Source organism: Lasioglossum baleicum, chromosome 1, assembly GCF_051020765.1.
Source record: "Lasioglossum baleicum chromosome 1, iyLasBale1, whole genome shotgun sequence".
In the NCBI taxonomy this organism is placed as follows: domain Eukaryota; kingdom Metazoa; phylum Arthropoda; class Insecta; order Hymenoptera; family Halictidae; genus Lasioglossum; species Lasioglossum baleicum.
The window spans coordinates 22,396,364-22,422,649 of record NC_134929.1 but is presented as its reverse complement, the minus strand read 5'-3'; the positions used below and the strand labels follow the sequence as shown (position 1 = coordinate 22,422,649).

The 26,286-nt window shown below is 41.2% G+C and overlaps 6 protein-coding genes across 12 annotated transcripts; 4 read left to right on the top strand and 2 right to left on the bottom strand.

The window, feature by feature from the left end:
* Positions 1 to 39: 39 nt before the first annotated feature.
* Positions 40 to 4,878, top strand: Beta3galtii (beta-1,3-galactosyltransferase 6). 3 transcript variants are annotated; one of them, XR_013010187.1, is made up of 4 exons: positions 71 to 997; positions 1,063 to 1,450; positions 2,461 to 2,780; positions 2,871 to 4,878. XR_013010187.1 is itself a non-coding variant. In XM_076435916.1 (3 exons), the coding sequence occupies exons 2-3, from the start codon at positions 273 to 275 to the stop codon at positions 1,346 to 1,348; spliced, it is 1,011 nt and encodes a 336-aa protein (XP_076292031.1). In that variant the 5' UTR covers positions 40 to 57; positions 150 to 272; the 3' UTR covers positions 1,349 to 1,724. The 3 variants fall into 3 exon arrangements, 2 of the variants coding, with proteins under 2 accessions (XP_076292031.1, XP_076292018.1); XM_076435916.1 differs by lacking the exons at positions 2,461 to 2,780; positions 2,871 to 4,878 and adding an exon at positions 40 to 57 and having other exon boundaries at positions 150 to 997; positions 1,063 to 1,724; XM_076435903.1 differs by lacking the exons at positions 2,461 to 2,780; positions 2,871 to 4,878 and having other exon boundaries at positions 1,063 to 1,724.
* Positions 1,941 to 3,755, bottom strand: Ing5 (inhibitor of growth protein 5). The gene is made up of 4 exons (XM_076435928.1): positions 3,615 to 3,755; positions 2,850 to 3,302; positions 2,593 to 2,771; positions 1,941 to 2,509 (listed from the first exon to the last, which is right to left on the bottom strand). Exons 1-4 carry the CDS (start codon positions 3,649 to 3,651, stop codon positions 2,408 to 2,410), a joined length of 771 nt encoding a protein of 256 aa, XP_076292043.1. The 5' UTR covers positions 3,652 to 3,755; the 3' UTR covers positions 1,941 to 2,407.
* On the top strand, positions 4,847 to 6,691 carry LOC143214687 (membrane protein BRI3). The gene is made up of 4 exons (XM_076436034.1): positions 4,847 to 4,995; positions 5,091 to 5,353; positions 6,075 to 6,256; positions 6,326 to 6,691. Exons 2-4 carry the CDS (start codon positions 5,299 to 5,301, stop codon positions 6,455 to 6,457), a joined length of 369 nt encoding a protein of 122 aa, XP_076292149.1. The 5' UTR covers positions 4,847 to 4,995; positions 5,091 to 5,298; the 3' UTR covers positions 6,458 to 6,691.
* Positions 6,692 to 7,524: 833 nt separating this feature from the next.
* On the top strand, positions 7,525 to 14,172 carry Black (glutamate decarboxylase-like protein black). Its single transcript, XM_076435809.1, has 3 exons — positions 7,525 to 9,049; positions 10,574 to 10,974; positions 11,047 to 14,172. The coding sequence occupies exons 1-3, from the start codon at positions 8,771 to 8,773 to the stop codon at positions 12,020 to 12,022; spliced, it is 1,656 nt and encodes a 551-aa protein (XP_076291924.1). The 5' UTR covers positions 7,525 to 8,770; the 3' UTR covers positions 12,023 to 14,172.
* LOC143214589 (alanine aminotransferase 1) lies at positions 12,574 to 24,323 on the bottom strand. Of its 5 annotated transcripts, none has more exons than XM_076435841.1 (9): positions 23,461 to 24,323; positions 23,275 to 23,392; positions 22,139 to 22,873; positions 21,894 to 22,044; positions 19,206 to 19,647; positions 15,395 to 15,724; positions 14,765 to 15,209; positions 14,422 to 14,690; positions 12,574 to 14,171 (listed from the first exon to the last, which is right to left on the bottom strand). In XM_076435841.1, exons 5-9 carry the CDS (start codon positions 19,512 to 19,514, stop codon positions 13,893 to 13,895), a joined length of 1,632 nt encoding a protein of 543 aa, XP_076291956.1. In that variant the 5' UTR covers positions 19,515 to 19,647; positions 21,894 to 22,044; positions 22,139 to 22,873; positions 23,275 to 23,392; positions 23,461 to 24,323; the 3' UTR covers positions 12,574 to 13,892. The 5 variants fall into 5 exon arrangements, with proteins under 5 accessions (XP_076291956.1, XP_076291966.1, XP_076291938.1 ...); XM_076435851.1 differs by having other exon boundaries at positions 22,139 to 23,392; positions 23,461 to 23,606; positions 23,695 to 24,323; XM_076435823.1 differs by having other exon boundaries at positions 22,139 to 23,392.
* Positions 24,324 to 24,411: 88 nt separating this feature from the next.
* Galla-1 (cytosolic iron-sulfur assembly component galla-1) lies at positions 24,412 to 25,664 on the top strand. The gene is made up of 3 exons (XM_076436007.1): positions 24,412 to 24,556; positions 24,828 to 25,091; positions 25,163 to 25,664. The coding sequence occupies exons 1-3, from the start codon at positions 24,412 to 24,414 to the stop codon at positions 25,258 to 25,260; spliced, it is 507 nt and encodes a 168-aa protein (XP_076292122.1). The 3' UTR covers positions 25,261 to 25,664.
* Positions 25,665 to 26,286: the final 622 nt, after the last annotated feature.

The window sequence follows — 26,286 nt, the reverse complement described above, 5'->3', positions numbered from 1 at the left end:
TCTTCTCGGATGTGTAAAAGTTACGCTCTCTGATTGGGCAACGTGTTCGTGGAGGGGGTAATTTGTAAATTTCATTGAATTCGATCAGCTGATCGTCGTAGACCGAGTTGAACATTCTAATATAAACATAATTTTCTGAAATGTTCAAGGAATAGATAACGTTGTTCGAAAGGGGAATCCGTTGAGAAGATATGATAACGTCAGACCGCGAATGCACGGAGATAATACTAGGAAGGTTAAGAAATGCAGATAGTCAGTAACACACTGGCAAAATGGATTTAATGACGCTTCTACCGACGAGATCATCGTCGAAGAGTTTCTCCACGATGATCCGGAAGAAGTTCTACTTCAAACTGAACATTCCGACGTTGCTGATAGTATCGCTGGTTATTTTCCTGTGTTTTCATTTCCTATCTTCCACAAAGTGTTCGCAGGATGACCAGACTAACAACAAACCAAAGTACAGGCTCGTAATACTTGTGCTCTCCAGCCCTGATAACTTGGAGTGGAGAGCAACTATTAGGAAAACATGGCTGGCGCAAAACTATGCGACCGTGAAGCACTTGTTCGTGGTAGGGACTCAGAACATCCTACCGGAGCAAAAGGAGACGTTGCTATCGGAGAAACAAAGGTTCAACGACTTGCTTTTGCTACCGAGACTGATAGACTCTTATGGAACGTTGACCAAAAAAATTTTATACGGGCTGAAAGAAGTTTATGAGCAGTATAACTTCGACTACTTAATGAAGTGCGACGACGATACGTTCGTACTTGTGCACAAAGTTCTGAAAGAATTGGACAAATGGGATAACAGAGGAACCAAGAGGGAACTGTACTGGGGTTTCTTCAATGGGAAAGCACATGTTAAGAGAAGTGGACCTTGGAAAGAGACTGACTGGGTATTATGCGATTATTATCTTCCTTACGCGCTTGGGGGTGGATACGTTCTGTCCTATAATTTAGTCAAGTTCATTGCCGTAAACATGGACATTCTCAAGTAAGTTAAAAACACTTGTAACACGAAGTGAAAGGAACACATTTAATCGTTTAATCAATTTTCAGGTTGCACAAGGCGGAAGATGTGTCCGTTGCACTATGGATAGCTCCGCTGGCAAATATTGAAAGGAAGCATGATGTGCGTTTTGATACAGAGTACAAATCACGGGGTTGTTCTAATCAGTACATAGTCACGCACAAACAAACGATTGCGAACATGAAAAATATGCACGAATATTACCAAGCATCCGGGCAATTGTGCGTGAAAGAAACGAAAAATCGAATGAGCTATCAGTACAACTGGACTGTTCCGCCTAGTCAATGTTGCAATCCACAAGCAGGCATTCCGTAATGAACGAATGATTTACTCTTTATGCAGTCGATACTCTAGTCATTATTTTTTAACGCAATTGCACATATTTATTCTGTATAGTGTGATAGTCTGAACAATTTGGTGAGTATATCCATGAAACTAATTCTAATATTTATAAATAAGAAATGAACTTCGCTTAGGATCATTATCAACTTAAATAACTCGCGATCTTAACGTTTGCATTTTCTATTAATGCTATACGATTATAGCATTCGCGATGGTGCTTGTAAATATAGTACATACACTCATTAAAGAAAAACAGAAAACAAACGAGTATTTAAATGTCTGCGTTTCGGAGAATCAAATATATTTTGCATAATTTATATATATATGTATATATAAAAAGTTTCTTTATTTTGTATATTTTATTTCAACAAAAACTTATTCTCTATACAGTGTCATTTACATTTATAAAATATAAAAACAGTAATAATTTTAATTTTAATACTATATAATTACGTATCAATACTTATAGCTTAAAGACAGAAACTTCGATAAGCGAATCACAGATGTTCGAAAAACGGCCAAGGAAAAGAATTCTCTAAAATGTTGTAAAGCTCTTGTTCGAGAATTTCACAATTATTCATAATAAATTACTACTTTGTACATCTAAAAAAAAAGAAAGAGAAACATAGAAAGAGAGAACAATAATCATGGCCGATTCTCAAATATTCTTTTCTGTGATCAGCTAACATTTCGCTGTACTTTCATTATATCTAACATTGCCGACCATACATGAACAAATACATGATCGATGTCTATGAGATTTCTCCCTGAACGAAGGAACTCGCAGCAACGTTGGATGCAATACAAATACAGTTATTAGCACTTTCTTTTTGTTTCCCCTCCTTGTTTCATTTCTCCTTTTCTTTTTGTTTCGTTTTTCTTTTTTTACAAATTTTCAACCTTTTTCATACAATTCAATTTTGCTTCACGTTCAACCACGAAAACGTGTTCTTGTAGTATGCTAATTTTAGAAGTAATGTACGAGTCTTTCCTTTAAGATACAATCGGTAATTGTACGCGACCCATGGATACCTATTTCTTTTTTCTATCTTGCGTGCATTTAGGACAGTACCATTTTCCTTTAGGTTTCGTAGTCAAGCCAACGCAAGCGAAGTGGAACCATTCTATGGGACACTGTGTCGAAAAAAGACAATAATATTATGCTTGTAAGAGAATAATAAATAGACGTTGAGAAACATAAAGGAACGTAGACTTACGTCAGGATTATCACAACCGATCATTTCTCCGTAAGAGACTTGATGACACAGACAATACGTTGGTTCGTTGGGATCGACAGGCATATCCAAGACATCCGCTGGATGTCCAAGCGCACCGGAATCCACCTGTGCTCCGCTTCCTACAGCACCAGCAGACGATGCGGAAGCGACAGATCCACCTAGCATAGGTATAGACAAGAATATGATAATTTTTCTATCTACAAATTGTTAGAAAATATAAAGATAATCAAGCGAACCTTTCTTCTGTTTTTTCCTAGCCGTTTTCGATTCATCTTCGCTACTGGCACCTGCAACGCCCTTCTTTCGTTTCTCCTTCTCTTTCAGCTTTTTCCTACCTTTTTTACTAGCATTGTTCTCCTCTTGCGCTCTACTGCTGATCAAAGCTTTGTCCTGTATCTCAGCCTCGAACCTTGCCAAGTCAGAGTCTAGTCTTCTAATATGTTTGTCCACTAACTCGTACGTCTGTATCGCTAACTGAACTTTATCGTCTCCATACTCTTTCGCCTTGTTAAATAAATTTTGTATGTGAGTGAACTGTTCCTTCTTCTTCTCCGGAGATTCCTTCTTTATGTTTTTCAAATAGTCGTCAGCCAATTTGTCTATGTCTTTCATCAATCCCTGTGCCCTAGTGTCCAGATCTCGCATTAACGTGAAGTTCCTCTGCAATTCGATGGGCAAATGCTCCAGACCTGGAAGACAGAACGATATATTATAAACTGGACCAGAGTTGGTTTACGAAGCCAGGGCAATATCTCTATACTCTACAAGTTTTGACTTATTCTTCAGAACTTTCACTGTTTATTTTCATCTACGTTCTCTTTTATGTGATCCCGTTCGTACGTTCAGCTAAAGTCCGCGAATTATTAATTCCGCTGAGAGAATTCGAAGATTTATGACGTAACGTTGAATGTTTGTCTCGTCTTGTGTTCATCATAACATACGACAAGTACCATTGTTTTCTTCAGAGTTTTGACGAGGGAAAAAAAGGTTTGTAGCCTTACTGTCTAAATAGTGTTCCAGATACAGTGCCGTCGTCATGGTTCCTTTCACTTAATCGCGGCACCAAAGGAAATTGTACGCCTCATGTAAGCGTTTCGGTGTAATTCCGTATTTCGTGAAATTGATTTCAACCGATAATCGGTGAAAAAAATGATGGAACCACCACTTCGCAATGAGCGATCGATGGTTGTAGATGGTAGAAAGCGATAGACATTACCGCTCACGGCTGCCAACTATAGTCGCTATTGCATCGCTTAGAGCAGCTTAGAGTCTGTACTCGCGTCGCGTAGCTTGGAAGATGGTGGGGGCGTAGCGAGCCAGTCAACTCTCGCTCCACGACACACTCCCTACTTTCATTGGACGTATGGAGTAGAAGTATGACCAATTAGGGCGAAGATGCGCAAAGACGAACGAAAACTGGTATTTACGCGAGTATGAACTCTTGTAGCGGCCAGAATATATCACTGAAATATATAGACTGTCTCATTCAGTTGCATTCAGTCCAATTCAGTGATGCCAGACTATGCCAGACCGTGGTACTGTGTGGTACTGTGGTACTGTGGTACTGTGTGGTACTAAACCATACCCCCACCATAGCCTACTATTGGTAAAAAAATTGGTGGGTGTATACTGGAGAATCCTCCGTGTCTCTGTATTGTACAATAAAGATAATTTATTCATGCAAAATGAAAAATATTGGATATTCATTACAGCAGCATTCTGTCGGTAACATTTGGCTAACAGTTTGAGCGTTTTGCCACTAGATGGCGCTGTAAGTACGTATACGAAGCGCAAATAATTCGTACCGGAATTAACATTGCGTCTTATGCAGTCTTATGAGAAAAGCGGCACGAATCATTTGCTGCTGTAATGAATATCCAATATTTTTCATTTTGCATGAATAAATTATCTTTATTGTACAATACAGACACAGAGGATTCTCCAGTATACACCCACCAATTTTTTTAGCCCTTGAATAACAATTTAATTGAATATTTAACCATCCACGAATAAATGTAAATATTCATAACCAATTAACTTTTGGCAGAATTTACTGAAAATCTTCTGTACGCGTGCGCACTTCAATACACAAAGCATGCGCGTTAGATCATAAAATTCCGCGCCTCTATTCCAAGAATATAAACAAACACGTGACGTCACGATCGATCGACCAATATAATTCATTCTTTCATCGACAAAAAAAGATTGTTAATACAAATACATACCTATATATATATATATATATATACATATTACATATATATATACATACGTTAACTCATCGAGAACTTGGACTCAGACAGGGTGTCAATGCCGGACAATTTACCCCGGATGTGACTCGAGGTTTTACAAACGTGATCGTATGGATATGTAAGTACTAGGGTAAGTACTAGTGCGATATGGTATTTTTTATACACAAACAAATGCTACGTTCTTCGATCTTGGTTCGCATAACTTTGTTCCAATTGTTGATACAGCTAATCTACAGGATTCGGCGAACCCTAAGCGGAGATAACGATGCGTTATTTACTTGTTTTGGAAACGCGTCACGCATAACCAGAGGATTGTCTCAAGTGTTAGCTGTCAAAAAACTTGTGGCCATAGAGCTGCTAATGCTAATGATCTAATTAGTCGATCGATTAAACGCTCCTAAAGTGATAAAACGGTCGATTTTGTCGTTGAACGATGGCTTCGGTGATTGACATACCTCCATCTTGCGACACAAGTAATTATAAGGGAGGTAAGCGCAAATAAAGTTTCAAATTTAATAGATATTTAATACGTTCTGTGCCGTTTTTTTTGTTTAACAATTAAACAAACTTGTGTGCTTCGTTCTATGCTGCATTTCTTCAAAAGCGCTAGATCAAAAATCAATCTACATAGGCTATAGTCGCCCTCAAAAGTCCTATTTTTACATTTACCAGGCATAATTTTCATTATTCGGAATCATAAAGCTGCGCATGTAGCTATTTTCATAAAGCTGCGACAGAAGGCACATCTTGCACCCTTGTAATCCTGGATTTGCAAATTATGCTGCAGAATAGTGCAAATTACGCCTCGTAAACGTAGAAATAGGAAATTTGGGAGCAACTACAGCCTAGTTTGATCTTTTATTTAGCTCTTTTGACTACTGAAAAAGCCCATCTTTGTATTATCGAGAAATGATCAGTTTTGTTGGAAAATAAAATCGAGAATTCATTATGCGATGTCACTCTCGCAATGACTTTCTGGAAATCTGAACTTCGAGTCTTAGCTTGAGTAGTTGAAAATACTTTATTTGATCCCCTTGGGGTTACAAATTTACACATGTCTCCTACCAAAACATCGCTCATATACACATTAAAACTTACATACTAATTACTTAAACCTAACTTACAAACTAATCTTAGCCTAAAAATACCTACAGGTCTTAGCTTGAGTATTGTTCTCTGTTCACTTATACAAGTTATAATGTTCTATAGAGATTCCTTCGTACCAACATTCGCCAAGCCAACATGGACCATCTGTACCACCGCCTCCAGGGTATTATCCAAGCGTACACGCACCAAACAATCATAACTTTGTACCATCCTATGGTTCCACGCAATCAACTACAATAATTATACCCGATATAGTTGTAGTTGGCGGGTGTCCTGCATGTAGAGTGAGTACTCGATATCGAAACACCAATTTCATCCATAAGTTTAATTCTCAACGTATTTTTCGAACGTAGGTGGGTGTAATGGAAGATGACTATTCGTGCCTTGGAGTGATGTGTGCAATTTTGCTCTTCCCCATTGGGATACTATGTTGTTTGATGATGAAAACACGACGTTGTTCCAATTGCGGTGCCTACTTCGACTGATGCGCTACAATATCAAAATAATATAATAGTTGTTTAAGGTTTAGAATTAGGTACACACAGCTAAACTGTTATCGTCGCATACGAATACACGTTGAACTAACTTTTTAACTATTTTATGCAGCTGTATAAATAGTCGGATATATATTTTTCGGTGAGTCGCCACAGCTCACCTGATATTTATGCATTTTAGATTCGTTTTATTTTCAATAAAAAATGAAATTTCTCGTGGTTGCATAGAGAGAATTGTGATTAACCTTATCGCACTTTATTACGGTACGTTTTATTGGTAATTTCAACCGGTGTTGAGATAGATTTTAAGACGTTGTAGTGTATTTTACGAGAGTATAAAATTGTACATTTGTTTGTAGCATTACGTGAAAGAAGTTCATAATGTTTGTTAAATTGTTGTTTCGGCGATGCTTACGATCGACATCTCTGTCGATCTCTCTGTAAAACTGGATACTGTCTGCATAATTGGATTTTGTCGAATTTATCGAAAATGTTTGAATCTCAAGGGAAGCTATCGCGAGCAACTGATCGTCTGTAATGACGTGAAAAGTGTGAATGTAAAATGTCCGCACTTACGTGTTATTTGCTCACATTGTGATGTATATTTTTATACAAAGAACAGTACGGAGAAACGTGGGATCGCTTTGCTACTGTAACATTTGTGCAACTTATTGCTACCTGTACCACAGGTTATGCTCAGAAGAGAAATAGATTTCATATTTTTACATCTGCGACGTGTCTTCTTTCAACGATATATCCACTTGAATCTGTCAATTCAAATTCCGAACGCGCCGAGTTTCTAAAAGTGAACTATTCTGTACAAAATATGTGAACGCAGAGACTTTACAATTAAAAATATGAATTCCTATCATGAACAATGTAAAGACTGGGTATTCTTATTAAAACATGTTGAAGTTATCGAACGTTTTTCATATATTTTTTAGTGCGAATGAACCTACTATTGTTCTTTTATTTACCATGTATATATTTGCAAATGCATACGAACGTCCTATACCGTCGAGAAACATGCATTTTCTGCAGCGTTATCGCTTATAATAAAAGTACTGTTCTTGCCTATAGTATGTAGACAAAGAATTTTATTTCATTAAGTATTGACGTCAAAGACATATCTTTTTTAGATACTTAATCAGATCGCGATATGATAAAACTAAATCTTCAACATGAAACGAGAGACAAATTAAACGTACACCGAGGATTGCTAATGTACGATGAAGTCAATCTTTTAATCATTTATATAATTAATAGATAATAATTTACCTGTGATCGGCTGAATAGTCGCTAAGAAAGTTTGATACTAATCGTTTGTGATAGCGTGCATGCGATACGTCAATGACACATTTCCACTTTAGCAATCTTGAGCATGCATATGTATATTTATACATGTATGCATAAAGTATCTTTTTTTTGTCGCGTTACAGAGAACAGTGCATAATCACTGTTGTAGGCTGCGCTTTTATCTGCATGTAAATCGAAATCGTTGGTGGTTAAACGTTAAACCTACCACCGGCGGTCAAATTGCATGACTGTCCAAATTTTTCATTCTACAATTCTTGTAGTTTTTTTAAACTTATACAGGGTAATTCTGGGAACTGGGACAAGTCACTGCTCTTTTTTAAGTAAAAATATAACATGTCCTAACTTCCTATGACCTAATGTTTTATGTGGATGCACTGGTGCACCCTCCAGGTGCAATTGCACTTTATTCTTTAATGCAACCCAACTTTTTTTTATTAAACCAATCGATCCCTTTTATTATCCTACGTGTAAAAGTACTAACCCAAGGTCATACGATTTCTTCTATCATTTTCTTATATTTTTACTTGAAAAAGAGCAGTAACTTCAAGTAACTTGTCCCTGTATGTTGCAATAAGGATCGCAGAAAAAAAAAAATTTAAGTGAACGCAGTTACGATGAATATTAGCCAGTTTTGTTTGTCGGTAGGCTCAGCATGAAACAGTACAAGTTTTCAGCAGACTTTTACTATTATTTGAAACAATCTCCCAATAAACTTTCTCTGTCGATCGGGTTTTTCCTGCTTCGTCAGTTTCGCAGAAATCTCCGAATTCTCCAAGGCTCAGTCACGAGCCGTTAAACAGAATTCGAGCCGCGGAAAGAAGCAGGAAAGGAAAAAACTAAATAGTTGCGCACTATCTCTGAACGAACGCGCCGAAGGTATAGTTAAGACGCAGCAGTCTTGTCCTTGGTCGGCGGACAATAATAAGTATAAAGGAAACTTGACGAGCACCTCGGGACCAGATCGAGGAAAGCCTCGATGCATCAATCATGCCGGCGAACGAGGAAATCTCAGTCGTGTCTCCGGATCAGTTAGTGCCTCAAACAACAGCCAACACTCTCGAAAAAGTGTCTGTGAAATCAGCGGCTACCAACGGCTCGCAAAACAATCAATCATCTACCGACAATGAAGACGAGACTGGTCCAGTTCTCGTTGACGAGGAGGATGCCGAAGAAAATCACAGATATAGAAGTCTGCCCGTGAGGCAGCTCCACGAGAAGTTCATGAGGACTTTTGTCGATCTGCTTCTGGAGGAGGCAATTTTCAAGGTGATACAGTCTTTCCAAGCTATACATATAATTTCGCTTCAATTCATTTTCACTGTCCTTCCGCAGCAAAGTGAAAAGTCAAGCGACAGATGAAATGTTCGAATCTTTAACGCAGAAATTGTTCGTGTCTGTTTCTTTGCGATTTGAAGCTCGATTAGTAGCTCGGATCTTTCGGATCTTCGTCACAAGCATCTCGAACACCTTTCCTACTAGTTCAATAACAAATAAATATTTCTTTTTACTGTTATCAATGCATATATTAGGTCGGTGCAAAAGTTTTGTTGTATTTCAGTACGAAATCGAGCACAAACTTTTGCACTGATATATATTCGATATTTCGAGCGGTATTGCGTTCAGAAAATGTCAAGAGAATATTTCATCGTGAGAAATTTTCATAATGTTTACACGCTGACGCCATCATGCTCTAATGCCGGCAATCTCCTTGTCTCGAAGTGAATGATCTTGAGGCAGAGCGGTTTTTCGAGCGCATCATTTATTCCAATCGATCACACCGTATTCAAATGCAAATTAACACCTTATCGGCCGCTCTGCACAGAGTTGCATAAGTGACAAACGATGCGAAACGTTACCGTGAAAAATTTCATTGATCATCGAGACCGTCGCGATTTCCCTACCGGCCGTGACTCAATCGTACTACGTTCTCAGCTCTTTTTGCCTCGCTAATTAATGACACTCCGTCAATTCATGGACAAAGAATTACGCCGCAGATGAATGCGAGCGATTCGCCCGAGGCGGATCAGATGAAAGACTACGTCACTCGCCGCAGAACAGTCCGATTTTCCTGCTGCCGCTTTTGTAATCACTGTGGCATAATTCCCTGAGGCCTCAGACTCGAGGAAATGCCAACAGCAATCTCTCTGAATTTCTCTTTGCGCTTCCCATCTGCAATCGAAACAGATAATCAATTTTAAGGACACCTTATTTAACACATGTTTACTGCTACTTAATAACTAGACTGCGGATCTTTATGCAAAATAAAAATGTTCTGCATTTATTGTGGGAAGCAGGAATAATCCCTCAACGACTTCGTTCCATTGAAAACAACGTTACAGTATTCTTAAAACAAAATGTTCTGCATTTATTGTGAGAATAAAGTGAAAATTGATTTAATCCCTTAAAACAACTTCGTTAGGAGACTCATGTGCATTCCCTTACAATAACAACAGGATCGACTTTATTCAGCCTTCGTCAGATAAAAAGTGTCTAGAACTTCGCGGATTAAAGTCTGTTGCTAGGAGGCCAAGCTTCTCGAGCAATAAGAACGAAAAAAGACTCGTTGAAGGAAGCGAGCGCAATTACGGGCTTCGCCGAAGGAAACGGATCATGGTTGTTCTGCTTCATTGAAGTACAATGTCACGCTTTCGAGTTTCTTTTGCTTCGGCCTTCGGCAGACATTTGCACAGCATTATGACGAATCCAGTCCGATTTGAGATTTCGCGCGCGATTATTTCGAAAACAGAGAGATTCCGGCTTTTCGTGTTATAAAGTTACCTTCTGCAATAGGGTACCTCGAGGAAGAATCGCGTGGTGGAGTGGATGGAGCCGACGGCACTCCATTCAGCCATTGATCTGACGCTCTCGGATGAAGAATGCTCGCACGAGCAGCTGTACTCGTTGGCTCGCAACGTGATCAAGTACAGCGTGAAAACGGGTCATCCCCGATTCGTGAACCAGCTGTACTCCAGCGTAGATCCGTACGGTCTTCTGGGACAATGGATGACGGATGCTCTGAATCCTTCGGTGTATACGTACGAAGTCTCGCCGGTGTTCTCCTTGATGGAGGAAGAGTTGCTGAAAGAGATGAGAAAAATAGTTGGTTGGAAGGATGGCAAAGGTGATGGCATCTTCTGCCCAGGAGGCTCTATCGCCAATGGTTACGCCATCAATCTAGCTCGTCATTACAGGTACTGACCTCAAAACAAATCTCTTACGTTCCCAACATTCATTCATCCCACTAATCGAGTAAATCTCCCAAGATTTCCACAGTTAAAGGAGCTAGGCATGTCCAGCGCTGGCAGACTGGTAGTGTTCACATCGCAGGATGCCCATTATTCCGTGAAGAAGCTCAGCGCTTTCCTTGGTATAGGTAACAGCAACGTGTGCGAGGTAAAAACAGACTCCAGAGGCAAGATGTGCATCGCAGACCTCGAGACACAGGTTGATCGGGTGATCAACGAAGGAGCCACTCCTCTGATGGTCTCCGCCACAGCTGGGACCACTGTCCTGGGAGCGTACGATCCTCTGCGAGACATAGCAGCAATCTGTAAGAAGCATAATATGTGGTTTCATGTGGACGCTGCTTGGGGAGGAGGCGCGCTGATGTCTAAAACTTATAGACACCGTCTAGATGGTATCGAGTTGGCAGATTCTGTTACCTGGAATCCTCACAAGCTGCTCGCTGCACCGCAACAGTGTTCCACCTTGTTGCTACGCCACCAAGAACTCCTACAGTCTGCGCATGGATCAAAAGCCAGTTATCTGTTTCAACCGGACAAGTTCTACGACACTTCCTACGACAATGGTGACAAGCACATACAGTGCGGTCGAAGGGCAGACGTATTGAAGTTCTGGTTTATGTGGAAGGCAAAGGGCACTCGTGGTCTGGAAAAGCACGTAGACCGCGTGTTCGAGCTGGCTCGGTATTTTACGGATTACGTGAAACAGAGGGAGGGCTTCGAGCTGATGCTTGAGCCAGAGTGCACGAATGTATGCTTCTGGCACGTGCCGCCTTCGAAACGCCACTTGAAGGGCGAGCAGCTGTCGAAGGCGCTTGAGAAAATCGGGCCGGCGGTGAAGGAACGCATGGTCAAGAAAGGCTCGATGCTGATCACGTACCAACCGCTCAGAGAACTACCGAACTTCTTCAGGCTCGTCCTGCAGAACTCCGGCCTGACCAAGGCTGACATGAGGTTTTTCGCGGATGAGATCGAGAGGCTCGCCAGTGATCTATAGAGCAACTACAGTGTTTCTCCTCTGTTCTGTAGATTTGTAGTCCGTCTGTATTCTACGATCCTTCCTCTATAAAATGCTCGAATTTTAAGGGGTTAGACTCGTTTGCGGGATGCGCTTTCTCATTTCTCAATAATGCAAAGATGGGCCTTTCAGTAGTCGAAAGCGCTAGCTAAAAGATCAATCGAGGCCGCGATCGCCCTCAAAAGTCTTTAGACTATTGAAAAGCCCCATCTTTGCATTATTGACAAATAAGAACACGCATCCCTAGATTGATTTTTTATCTAGCGCTTTTGACTATTGAAAAACCCCATCTTTGCATTATCGAGAAATGAGAAAGCGCATCCCGCACCCTTGCAATCCTGGAAACGAGAGTCTACCCCCTCAAAAATCATTTTCTCATCAATTTAGGGGAGTAAGACCGAAAAATTTGTCGACTCCTATAACTAAGGTAACCAGCCTACTGTTCACATATAATTTCAGTTAGAGCGATATGTAGGGAGACGCTGCACGAACGATGTATCAAATAATAAAACATCCTTCGTCAAGACACGTACGGTACAATAGTTTCTTTATTTTTGAATAGGTTCTCTTCAAAAAATTATTTGATACCCTTTGATCGTTGGTCTCTTACAGTGAGCATGTTCCTGCTTACACATGTAAAAAGAAGCATACGCAGGCTCTGTGTATGCGTTCTCGAAAGATGTACAATCAAATACAATATTGTCTTCTCGTATAGGATCAGTGTTGAAACGTGTAAAGCTACTAAATCTCTCGCGTGACTGCGCAAACCATGTTAAACATCGATAGTCGATATCATAAGTACACGTGTACTGCTCGAGACAGTTAACAGGAAAGAATAAAAAAATATAGATTATTTTACAATGGCACTAAATGCGTTAACAATGAAAATTAAACGAAATTTTATATCTGGCAAGTACAAGACAAACGTTAAGTAATTACTCACACTGAACGAATGGACTTTTGATTAGAAACATCGAGGACTTTGGACAAACGTGGACACATAAACTAAACGTTTCAGCTGAGACGATTACTGTTATATCACATAGACAATAAATTTCCTGGTGACGAGTAGAAGCTGACTGAAATACAGTTGTGTGATTCGATAGAATCGTTGTGAGTATTATAAAAAAACATATCGTATATAATCTCGCAGCATTAGGGCCCGCTCTAGGGGGGGGACAACCCGTGCATTTGCCCGGGGCGCCAAAATTTAGGGGCGCCATTTTGGCTTTGGCTGTAAGTGTGACAAAAATAATGATGTTTTAAATATTCAATTAATAGAAAATTTCAGACTACCCTTGCCAGACAATTTTGCTAAAAAAAAAAGGTCATTTTGTTCAGCGCGGTGCTTAGTGCTTAAAAAGGGGCGGCAATTTGTTTTTTTGCCCGGGGCGTCGTAACCGCTAGAGCGGGCCCTGCCAGCATCCGTCATCGTCATCAATATCCATAAAATCACTATTCACATACACACCGACCACGCACTCCGCAATTCCGCGGAAAAAGAAACGAATTCGAAATTCAACTTTCTCAAATATAATAACAAATTCGTGCTATCTGTACAAGCGTTCGACCAATCGTGAAGTTCGTTTGTGTAAACAATCTAATTCGAATAGTATCCTATCTATGCCAGATCTCGTGCTACACGATAGTAAACTGCTCTCGATAATCTTGTAAATAGATTCGTTTTGTTTCTGTAATATCTCGTTAAAAAAATGCAAATATATTCCCCCCCTCGAAAATTTTCGCAAGATTAAAAAACGAAATCTTCGTAGAAATTTCGACGCGCCGCACGTCGTTGTCCTGGCATTTCAAGTACTAAGCAAAATGCAACAATGTTGTAATTGTACGTTTATTTGTACTCCTCCAGGAACTTAAGATGAAACTGTTTCAAACTCTCGAGCATCGTCTTGATCTTCTCTTTTTGAGGCAGAATCGTCGTTCTGAAATGATAGGTACCGGGTCGTTGGCCAAAACCTGATCCAGGTATCACGCAAATGCCTGTCGTCTCCAACAATTTAAAAGCGTAGAACACGTCTGGCTGCTGACCCTCCGCTTCGGCTGCTTTTATGGCTTTCTTCGGCAATTCGATCCTTGGGAACACATACATAGCACCCATCGCTGGATTCACCTGTAATTTCGAACGAAATGATTTTCATGTTTGTTATATTAAATATACACTCTTATTACTAGACTGCAGCTAGAAATTGTCTGCATCGATTGCAAGAAATAGAAACTAAATTGAATGTTGCTTCTTCCTTTAATGATTTTAATAGAGGAGAACTTTGAATCCTTCGAATCTTTGGAATAGCAACAGCCCTAATAAAGATCAGCAGTGTACTTATTACATTGTACAAAGTTCACAAAACAGTTTTCGGTACCTTAAAACCTGGAATGCTGTTCAACGTATCAACTACCAGTTGAGACCGCTCCGCCAGCGATCGTAGAGTGTCTGCCCTTTCCTTTACAAATAATGGATAAGACGGTTCGTTGGGCTTCGGCGGATTGACCACAACATCCATAACAACTTGGCCCAGAACAGTAGGGCACAACATCGCCGAGATAGATTTCAACAGAATCGCCATAACTTTTGAATCCATGTTGATTATTTCCCCGTATCCGCCACGGATACCGCATTCACCCATGTATCCTGCGACAAAATCAAATAAATATCCCATCGTATACACGCTTAAATCCGCAGTCTACCAATAACGGAAAGCGTACCCTTAGACACAGACATGAAAGATGCCAGTTCCATTTTAGAGTACGGTTCTCCCATCTCTGTCATGACTTTCTTGAACGAGTGGAAGGCACTGTCCTTGTCGTACACATTGTCCTGATAGACCTCATCGGCCAATAAGAACAACCTGTTCTTGTACGCGAAATGAATGATGTCTACGATGTTGTTACGTGTGAGAACCTGGCCAGTTGGGTTACCAGGATTGATCACTACTAGAGCACGAGGGTTGCTGGTCCTGCTTCCTTCATTCAACGCTCTTTCTAATTCGGAAATGTCCAGGGCCCATTTGTTCTCTTCGTTCAGATAGTAGCCGATCTGAGTGAGGCCAAACTCTGCCAATGTGGCGGAGTAGAGTGGATATTGTGGTATCGGAACCAACACGCCGGATGGCTTTCCGTCCAACATTTCATTGAACAGCTTCAGGACTGACTGTAACAAGCCAAAGTGCGCATAACTATGCGTGACACATTTCCTCGTCGTTTGAAGTACACAGTAATGACTAGACGCTACAACCTTTTTTTTTTTTATCGTGGGAGCCACTAGTGAGCTTCAAGAATTTAAGAGAATAGATGGGATATACTAGAAATATAATATAAGAGAAATAATCTGCACACTTTGATTCCGTCCGAGGCGCCATTAGAAAGGATGATGTTGCGGTAATCGCAGGGAATCCCATCACGATCCTCTATATATTGGGCAACATGCTTTCGGATGATTTCAATCCCTGCCGATTCCGAATAAGAGCCAACGCTGCCTCCTTTGCATCCGCACAAGATGTTCCTAGCTCGTGTCTTCGCGTCCTCGGGGTAACTGGGGTCACTGAGGAGATTCGGCGACACTGTCAGGGTCAGTACTTGCCTCAGGAAGGTGATCGGCTGCTGACCCATCGCATGTGCATCTCCCACATTGGCTTTTATCACCTCCTTGAATGGCTTCTTAGCTCCCTGAAAAAGAACAGTAAAGTATAAGATTAGGTAGAAATAATTGACAAGGTTTTTTCTTTATCGGTTTACAAGTTAGTCTTTCCATTCATTTTCTTATAATATTTTTCGTAATACAAGTAAAAGAGGTATTTATATCGTATATTCCTCATCGAGTCACTGTTTTCGAGCCATGATTACTATCTTAAGTAACGGCGATTAGATAAGAAAATCAAGGCCTAATAAAGTCGGTCAGATGGTAGATATCCTGACCAACCCAATGATTAAGTTGATACATAATCGAGAAAGGAAATTGACTGATTTTTCTTATAGTGTTCCATAATTATTCCTGGAAGATGAGTCATGATGAGATTTCCTGGACAATGTCAGTTTTGTAATTATATTCAAGGTCCTGTCTAACTCTGAAGCAAGCCTGCGAATTTTAAAATGGATTCTTAGTACATGTTAACATGCTCGGCTGTTCCATTTGCACCTGCAATTTGAATTGCAGTTTGCATGTCATGTTCAATCATGTTCTAATCACTGTTGTTGGCACTACTGCACCATATGACTCACAGTCAATGCATTCTAAAACTCTAAAAATGCATTATTTGTAACTAATGTTTTCTATATCTTAAACAAAAATGATTGTAATACTTTTCATTGAATATACGAAGGGGAAACATGAATTTTATTTTCCAAAATAAAATAATACTAGGTACTTCATGTTATTATTATTAATTTCTAAACAGTTATTTGTATTGTGTCTATGTAGTTTTTTAGAGATTATATCTTCAGAAAATTGAGTTTCTGTCGTATAATTTTTATTACGGCTTTTAGCCTAACGAGACTCATTACAGCTGTCAATTTCAACGAACAGGAAGAGTATAATAATGACAGTCGATAACAATAAATGGACAGTTCCTTTTACGGCGGGCCTTGACTCTTTTCGTACATATGCAACTATCCAACTACGTCAATGAGAGGTATTTGCGCGTAATGTGAGCACCGTTTCGCGAACGTCGGATGTCACAAGTTTGCGAAATGTTTATTTTGTCTTGCTCTCTCGGCTTATGGTTTCGAATTACGTGACCAAACCGCTTAAAACAGGTCATGTTACCGAGTTGCAATGATTCGTAGCGTGTGATTTATCGTCGCCAAAGAAAGATCATTCGAATATATGCACACGATCGTTTGATTCATGTGCAATCAACGGATCAACTCTGGATTTGGAACGTTTCCGCGCAATTTCGGAAACTAGTTCATTCGCATCGATATTGCGTGATAATCGATGCTCTATTTTTAGGTTGTATATAATACACTCGATATACCTGTCCGCGACAGGTGGTTCGATCGATCGAGAGAAATCGAGACGGGAAAACGATCGATACGAATTTCAGAACTGTACGAATCTTTCCACATTGTTCCTATTGTTAGTTTGTAATCGTCGTGACTTCATCATACAATAATCGTAAAGGTTCTCGAACAATAAATGTCATAACTATTGTTTATGAGCACTGAAAAACGGGCGATAACGGAAATGTCAATTGTGTTGAAATAGAATACACCCGCCACGTGTCATGTTTGCATAATATAATTAAGCGAAACTAGGAAATATTTTTACCAACGATAGCTATAGCATACGATTCGAATTTCGCGGGCTTTCGCGACCAAATTGAAAAGCTCCCGACTAATCGACCGATAAACAAATGATAAATAAAAAATGCAGGCGATAAAGGGAATGTCAATTGTGTTGAAATAGAGTACACTGGCCAAATGTCATGTTTGCATAATTAAGCGAAACTGGGAAAAATATTTTTACCAACGATGCCTATGGCCTATAGCATACGATTCGAATTTAGCGGGCTTCCGCGAACAAATTGACAAACTTCCGAATAATTGATCAATGAACAAAAAAGAATAGTAAATAAAAATCTGAAAATTGAATAGAAATATACACATATTTACGCACACTTATCTTTCACCTGCTCGAATCTACCATACGCTTATCTCTGCTTATCACAGATTCGCGGACGAGTCTATTCTACTGTGGAAAAAATATTTCTACCGTGACAATATGTTGCAACGTTTGTTCAAATATAATATTTGCAGGATATTTCACGCGTATCCCCGAGATTTTCTAATATCAGCCTGATTTCACACAACATAACCTCTTTCCTTTAAATAGTCTCTTCAATTGAATTCATCTGCTTCATCGCTTGCAAATTAATGCAGCATTCACGCGTGTAGGAACGTCTGTCGCATTCATGTATGTTTGTTTCAATCATTCGCAAGCATTCTCACAGTCATTTTCCATTATTGCATGCGATAAAAACAAAAGTAGAGTCGTACGACTCGGAAACAAAAACAAAACAATAGATTACGTCAGACAATATACGAGTTCCCGATTATCTTATTCTTTTCCAGAAAATACTATGTACAGAAAAACGGATATGGATCTTTATACACTTCTTTGCATCTCGTTGGTACACGTTTACATCATACCGTCATACTTCTCACATTAGCATCAATTTCAGCAATTTTATGGTCTGTAGAGTCGAAGTATATTTAGCCACGCTTTTCAAACTTTAGAGGAGAATAGAAAATCAAACTTTACAGATACGATAATAATATTTTAAAGCACATGAAGTGTGTACATATTGCGTTATCGATCGAGAGTGAAAGTATGTGTACATATCCTGCCCAGGATATTATTAAAAGAGCAAGAATAAAAATTGAACCGGCGCACAGGATGCCAGATGGTCTTACTCGCAATTACCGAGAGTGCATCTAACAATGATCTCACACTCCATTAAAAACATCCTGGCTTGTAGCGAGCAATCAAATCTAAAATGATTCCAGAACACAACGGTAGAACATGTAAGTACAAGAACGAGGGGGACTAATATTGACAGAAATTGCGGACACAGATGTTTTCATTCACGCTCTCGCGCACATCCACATCGATCCTCGGTCCCATACGCGGGTTCGTTCAAGCCTAAAACACCATGCTCGCCGTAGTATAGCTGAATATGCGTCTCTGAATAATTCTGTGGTTGTCAGAAATAACGCCGCGTGTTACAATTAATTGAGCTTTATATTATAGGATTTACGTATTTACCAGAAAAAAGTCATGAAGATAAATTCGAAAGGTTGAAAAAAATAATGCAATTGAACCGATCTGCTATGTCAGTGGCGGCTCGAGTCAAGTGGATGCCCCGAGCTGTAAAAATGGGCCTCAAACTCAAGTTACAAATAGAAGTTGCAAGAAAACTCTCATAAACTTATTAACACAAAAGGTAAGTAAAAAGAAATGAGTGCTGCGAAATTCGGTGCCCTATGCTATGGAATCTAGGGGCCCAACGCGGCCGCGTTACTTATGTCAAAGCATTATAGCGATGAAAACTTTAAACGGCAATATCTCGAAAGCAAAATTATGCGAGACGCGGCATTCGTTCCTGACAACTATACAGAATTAATTGGCGGATCGAAGGCGTACGCTTACCTTCTGGAGCTCTTTCTCGATCTCGATGGCTCGTATGAGTAGCGGTCCCCGTACCGCGTACTCCATTTTCCTGAGGTTGGTGAATACATTGTCCTCGGTGAGGACCTTGTCGGCGGGCGTGACGCTTGACATACCGCGACGAAGTGCTCGGTCGCAAGCCGGCCGCTGGACTACCGCCTCCGCAGCCGTGAAACGTGCGGATGCTCTGCCTCCTGGCGTCCCTGACCCCGCGGAGGAGGCAGTCAGTTGTTTCCACGTTCTAGTCCGACCAGCCGCGATAACAGCGTTCCACCAGCGTGGCTGCGGCATCGTTCCTCCCTAAGGTCCTCTTCCTCTCTTCACCTCTTCTTCGGCTTCGGCTCGATCAGCCGCCCCGGAAAACAGTTCCGGTGATTCGCCGACAAGTAGAAGGGGCAAATTCGCGCAGGCGCGCCCCAAAAATCTGCGAACAGTCGCGCCGGGAGAGGCTCGTTTATAGTTACCGGAAAGACGATATACCTGTCGTCAACAAGGCATACGTTGCACATCCGCTATACATATACAAGCTGTTATGCAATCCACATCATCTTCAGAGAATCAAACATCGACTATCCGCGCGATGATTGATCGGGTACGACTTTTCATACTCACTAGACTTAATTGTGGTTTGGATCGATAGGCAACCTAGCTGATGGACGCGGTGGGTTCGTTTGGGAAGGTTGATTTTTGGATGGCCTTCGCAGACAGTGACTATTCGACCGTGACTGGGTACTCGCTTAATTCGGCGACTATTATTGGGAGTATATATAGTCAAAGACCGCGACTTTTAAATCAGCCAGTTTCACCTTTAACCCTTTTGTAGTGGGTACCTCTTCATAACATTTTTTAAGTTACAGGATTTACTGAGAAAGAGTAGATATCGTTTATACATATACATTTCCATTTTTCCGTGATACTTTTCCAATTTTTCTTATCCTATAACCTAGTTCGGACTAATACGAACATTTTAAAAAAAGAATTAGCCAAATCGGTCCAGCCGTTCTCAAGTGATGCGCTTACCAACGAACAGCATTTGATTTTTATTTATATAGATTAGATTAATTATCTCTTGAGAACGGCTGGACCGATTTGGCTAATTCTTTTTTTAAAATGTTCGTATTAGTCCGAACTAGGTTATAGGATAAGAAAAATTGGAAAAGTATCACGGAAAAATGTAATTATATAAATATAAGATACTTTATAGATCGAGAGAGAGAGAGAGAGAGTAGATATTTTACATTACTTTGTAAAAATAAGAGAACGCGCCCGCATTCAAGTTTTTAGGAATTTTTTCCGATAATGTGTTAACACATTCAACAAGTGAATAAAAGCGTAAAAGATTCCACAGAAAGTATATGCAATTCAACTTTTTATTTTGTGTCTCTGGCAATGCTCAGGAAGTATAATCCCAATGAATGACTCTCTCTATACTTGCACAAACAATTACACATTACCCAGATGAGCTTGGCCTTGAATCTCTTCAGTCTTCTCAATGGTTTCTTGCTTCCCAGTAACGCAAGTACAGCTCTTAGAAAAACCTACAGATATACAACGACCACCGTAATACAATTGTTGCAGTTCCGCCGCAGCAATTTGTGTAATTAATGCGAAAATCGTTTAAGCAACGTGGCCGAGAGGAGATATTCCTTATCAGTAGTGAATCGTTCGCTGTTTGCGTTACGAAAATGTTCGAGTTCGACGATAAGATTGCAGGAATTTTCCACGGGAGTTCTGTTTTGCCGATCGAGTTGCAACGACAATTACGGAGACGTTCGATCGGTGTTCTGCTCTGCGACAATCAATAATGTTTCGTGCGGTTGGCACTGTCTCGAAGGAACATGGATATCCTTTTTGTGATTGCGCGTACTCCGATACTTATCTCTTGAAAGTTCTAACACCGACCGTTAAACGGTCACTCGGGTTGTTTCAAGGAAACACAGTTACTTTCGCGGATTGCGAGCGCCGCGCGTCGATCCATTTAAATTTTGCAACAAGCCTCTCCGTCGCCGATTAATTGCGAGACTGACCGGCCTTATGCAAACGCGTTCACATTGTTTGCGATACCGTTCGTCATGGCTTAGTTAATCGATAGCCTCCGATCTAACCTCTGCAAACTAATCGTTTACGACCTATATACTCCTTGAGTATCAGCTATAGACAAACACACCGACGAATTTTTCTAATTTCCCTGACTCTATTTGGAAACGATAATGTGCCTCTGGTAAAGTCCAACCGATGGCAATGATTCTTTAATAGCTATCAAAGGTCCGGAACACGATGAAGTAGTTAACACGACAATTATCTTCGAACTCCGACAAGACAATATCCTTTCCCCGCTGCGTCGGACAATGAAAATTCCTGTTGAATTCCATCTTGTATGAAGAATGAGTCAAGTCCAAGTTATTGTTAGCGTTCCGTGGCTGCTCTGACAAGCCTCTGTTTGCTGTTACCAGAAAAAGCGAAACACCAATTCGTTCATGACTGTTGCAACGATAGGCTTAAGTAAATTTCACCGCGTGACCTTGAAGCGTTCGCGGGGTACGCTTCATTAGCATTGTTTAGTGGATGCCCAAGGATACTTCGAGGTCTCCCGACGCTCGTAAAATAGGTGCTGTATGGGGTACTTTGAGCACTAAATACTGAGTAAAGGTGCAGCTAGCCGGGACTCACCTAAGTTTCCGACGGGATTCCCGCAGGGTTCTTCGAACCTGTAGATGTCTGGCAAACCGGGTTACATGAATCGGCCCGGGAAAGAAGCCTCGCAACGACTAAATCCTGGTGTCGGCTGGCTTGGCCGGTGCTGAATCCCGCCCGCGATGATCTATATTCAGAATTGTCGGGTCAGAGCGTGTCTGGGGAGACCGGTCCAGCGGGTCGTATCTGCCGTTTCACGGTAAAGATTCCGATGCGCTTACCTTCGCGACAAACGTAACGCCGCGCCGGCGAGGGGGAACGGGTCCGACGAACTGACTGGGGGCCGGGCAAACAACAACAGTTAGCAGACAGGGGCAGGCGGGGGGCCCACGGCTGATGCGTCGCGTCGCCGCCTAATCGACGACGCGGATAAACACAACGCAAGGAAAATAGAGGAGACCTCCTCGAGCGTGAAACCTCCCGGGGGTTTCGGACTGAACGGCGTGAACGCGTGAGGCGCGTGATGGCGCGATGGCGCGTTTCAAAGTTTCCTGCTTCGTCACACCGGAGAGCGCCGAGGCTAAATTAAACAGGAACGGCGGGGCCCTCTAGAAAGCTTTCGCATTCTTCGGGCACCGGTGCACCGTTCTCTCACCTTAAAACCTCATTCGCGGTGCCATGCCATGCCGGAACGAACGCGTTTCGCGGGTTTCACGGAGGATCGGATCAACCGGAGGCCGGCCGTTACCTTCCACGAATTCTCGCCCGAGTTGTGTTCCTCCTCCGACGGAGACCGAAGGGTCTCTGCCGTATTGGATCATATACGAACGCTGCGGAACGGAGCGTGCGCAACCTGACGACGAAGAGACAGTAAACTCTTTTACCCGGACACAAATCGGATCATCATACTGTTTCGTAGGCGAACCCCGCAAGGGGTTCACATCTCTGCTGTGGACCATACTATATACCAGCCCCCTGGCTCCGCAGACGAGCTATCGCTTTGGGTACGGGTCAAGCTGTAACACACAATACATTCTTCAACATCATGACCATTCTGTTAATACATACTTGAGTTTCTATACAATATGTAGTATTGTTTGCATCGAAGATAGCTTAGGTTCTATTTATCTAGGCTCAATTTAGATTAGGTACATCAGGGACTCTTCTCCACGGCCCATTTACTTCATAATGTATCCAGATAACACCGTACGTCCGTAGGACGTCCATTTTATGGCCAAGGTTACGTATCAAAATGGTCTGTAGTTCCCAAGAGCAAAAAGATGACCTATTTTTCAGCCGGTGCATCAGATGCGTTTTGCATCTCAAGTTTCTGCTTTCTAAGTTTCTTCGACCAGAAATCGATCTCTTGCAGCAAATTACGGAGTTCTATTATTATAACATTGTAACTGTTCCCTACCCTCTCATAATTGTTCATTTAATCGTAGCTCGATCTGTTACACGTTACAATCTAGATTTTTCCGTGGCGAATATTGTTGCCTCCTTGGTTCAGTGACCTGTGCGGTCAAGGTCAGCGTCTGCAACGAAAAAGTGGCATGCAATCGGTTCCACTGAATACCAGAACTAGTTCAAGTGGTTTTGCTACCTGTCCGTAGCCTTGAATGGCCTTCTGGGTCATCGAACCCGCCCAAAAAGCGCGTCTTGTCCCACAATAAACTGTAACGTTCCATTTCGAAATCGAATTTGTCCTTGGAAAGTGCGCAACAGCGCCATCTATCGAAGAAACACGTTCTACGGTCGAGCGAATCTTCACCTGTAAATTTCTCGCGCCAACAAAACGAAAACATTCGGATTCGTTGTTATTTTGTGTACGGATTACCTGGTATATTGCCTGCTCTTTCAATATTTTATGACAACGCGAACAGTATGTTAATGGGAGATCTCTTCATCTTTTATTGCTGCACGAGTTGCCGCTGGAACTCGTTCGGCCGGTTACGAATTGTAGAAACGTCCGATGCTAATTTATGGAAACTTCTCTGCATAAATGAACAGCCGTGGAACGATTCATCGCGGTAAATTTATGCGAACGTGTGCGAACACAAACAAACGGATACGCGTGTCACTGGTAAATACATTTCAAATTCAAATGAGAGCGTTATACTTCACGAAAAGCGATTCGAACTTGTTCAAACTTGAATAAGCGTCCGGCCGACTTATGAACGGGAGTGTACTTGCGCGAATCGTGTGACCGAAAGCGCGCGAATCTGTTTCGAATTCAAATTACAGCGGGAACGATTAGATATCGATAAGCTCGCCAAATTCATGAACAATTTCCCAGAGTACTCGAATCTAGTTATATTACAGTAACCGTTGTCTCGAAAGGCTGTTTTATCACAGTATAATTTCGAAAGAAAAGGAATGAAACGATTCGAGGTAATTCGTCGGCATTGAACTTCCGCGCCACGATGACGCGATGCGGTCTACCGCAAAAGCTGTTAGAGGTTATGTACATCGAAATAGTCAGCCATAATATAAACAAATTGTAATCATGTTTCGTTGACTCGCTATAAGAGGCGAGGGGGCAACGGGGACGAGAATGTTGTCGTTTTTACGAAAAATCTCGGTCGGGAGAAAGATAAGAGATGGTATTCCGACAGGGGACGGAATGGAGGTTACCGAAGGCTACCCTAATGGAGCTCTGGCCTCGCGAGCCGACACCGAGCTGAAAGAATCCGTTTACGGCAAGTTCACGCGACTAATTCATTCTGAATCCACAGGAGAATGGAGTCTCCTGTAGATAACTGGTTGTCGAGCATGATCCAACTCGTTATTTCTCTAACGTCGTAATCCCATTATCGATTCGCCTCTCAACTGATAAAAACGCTTCGTGCAATCTACATTTTTCAGTAGTCACATGTTAGATTAAGGTTCTTCGATATATTTCATTGGTTTCTCTTGTTTAGCAGCGATGCGACGGTAATATTATATTTACACGGAACAAAATCGTTACAGATCTACTCCGAACCATCAAAGACCCCGAGAAGCCTCAGACGTTGGAGCAGTTGGATGTCGTTTACGAAGACTGCGTCGAAGTCTCCAGACAAACACCTGGAGGCATATCTATTATACGCATCGAATTCAATCCTACAGTGCCACATTGTACCCTGGCGACATTGATCGGCCTTTGCATTAGGATTAAGCTGGAACGTCAGCTAACGGCTCTTTTTAAGCTAGATATATTCATCAAGAAGGGCGCTCATTCTACGGAACAAGAGAGTAAGCGCTGTTCATTGTTATGGAGGACAATGTAATTGTTATAGTCTATTGATTTGATCTTTCTGTTTCAGTAAACAAACAGATTAATGATAAAGAACGAATAGCAGCTGCCATGGAGAATCCAAACCTGAAGGAGCTAGTGGAGAAATGTATCCAAGAAGAGGAATGAGAGGCCTGAATGATTTTACGGTGCTTGGGTTATTTCAATAGACTCGACACTACATCGTGGTGTCTGGATTATTTTTATATGATACACGATCGAAGAATGTTGCAAACTGTATCGCAGCGTGAAACGAATTTTTGTTAAAGGTGGAAGACCATTTACAATTACGATGAGTGCACAATGTAAAGTTTTGTAACCATTGTTGTACAATATTTAATTCTGTAAAGTGTACAGTGTCATCTAGAAAATACGTTGGCGAACGGCCACGTATTTCTAGAACGACAAACCTTGAGTTACCAATCGATTTAGAACAATTATGCCATGTTAGCGTTAGAATAATTGTTCGAGGCGGTGTCTGTATGTGCGTGTACGGAATTGATTATATTTAATTAAAAACAAATTATTAGAAACATACTGCTCTCTTTCCGACCCTCGTGAAACCGTATCCGTTCGTTTTCGTTCGTTATAAATAAACGAACTGTTGACGGCTCAGCATTTTTATTTCATTTACAAAGCTGTAACCTAAGATGACAAACTACATAATTAGAAATATCAATCTGCAACTGCGTTCCACTGTACAAAAGAAAGTTGTATAAGATCGCCGCAGAAGCTTATGTCATCTAACGGAAATTTAAGTGCCTCTTTCAGAAGCAGTTAATCTCGCAATGTTTTATACGTCCGACATGATATTGTGAACGCTTACTAAAAGACTTCCTCTCATTAGCACATGCCCATTTCCAGCGACGATCTAACGATGGCATAACGACATTACCTAAATAAAAGGTAATCAAAATGTTGGAGACGGTCGCGGAGTATTTCCAATCAAGCCGGATGATTAGGATCGCGAGGAAGTGAACGATCCGGCTGGCGGAAGGACAATTCCTTTCCGAGAGTCGATACGTCGAGCTCCAAGAAAGAAAAAGGAGAGGAGAAGAAAGATAAAGAGAGAGAGAGAGGAACGAATTCTGCCACCGAAAGCCGCTGGGGGAAGGCTTCGAGGAAGCTCGAAGGTAACGGGTGAGGGGAACACGA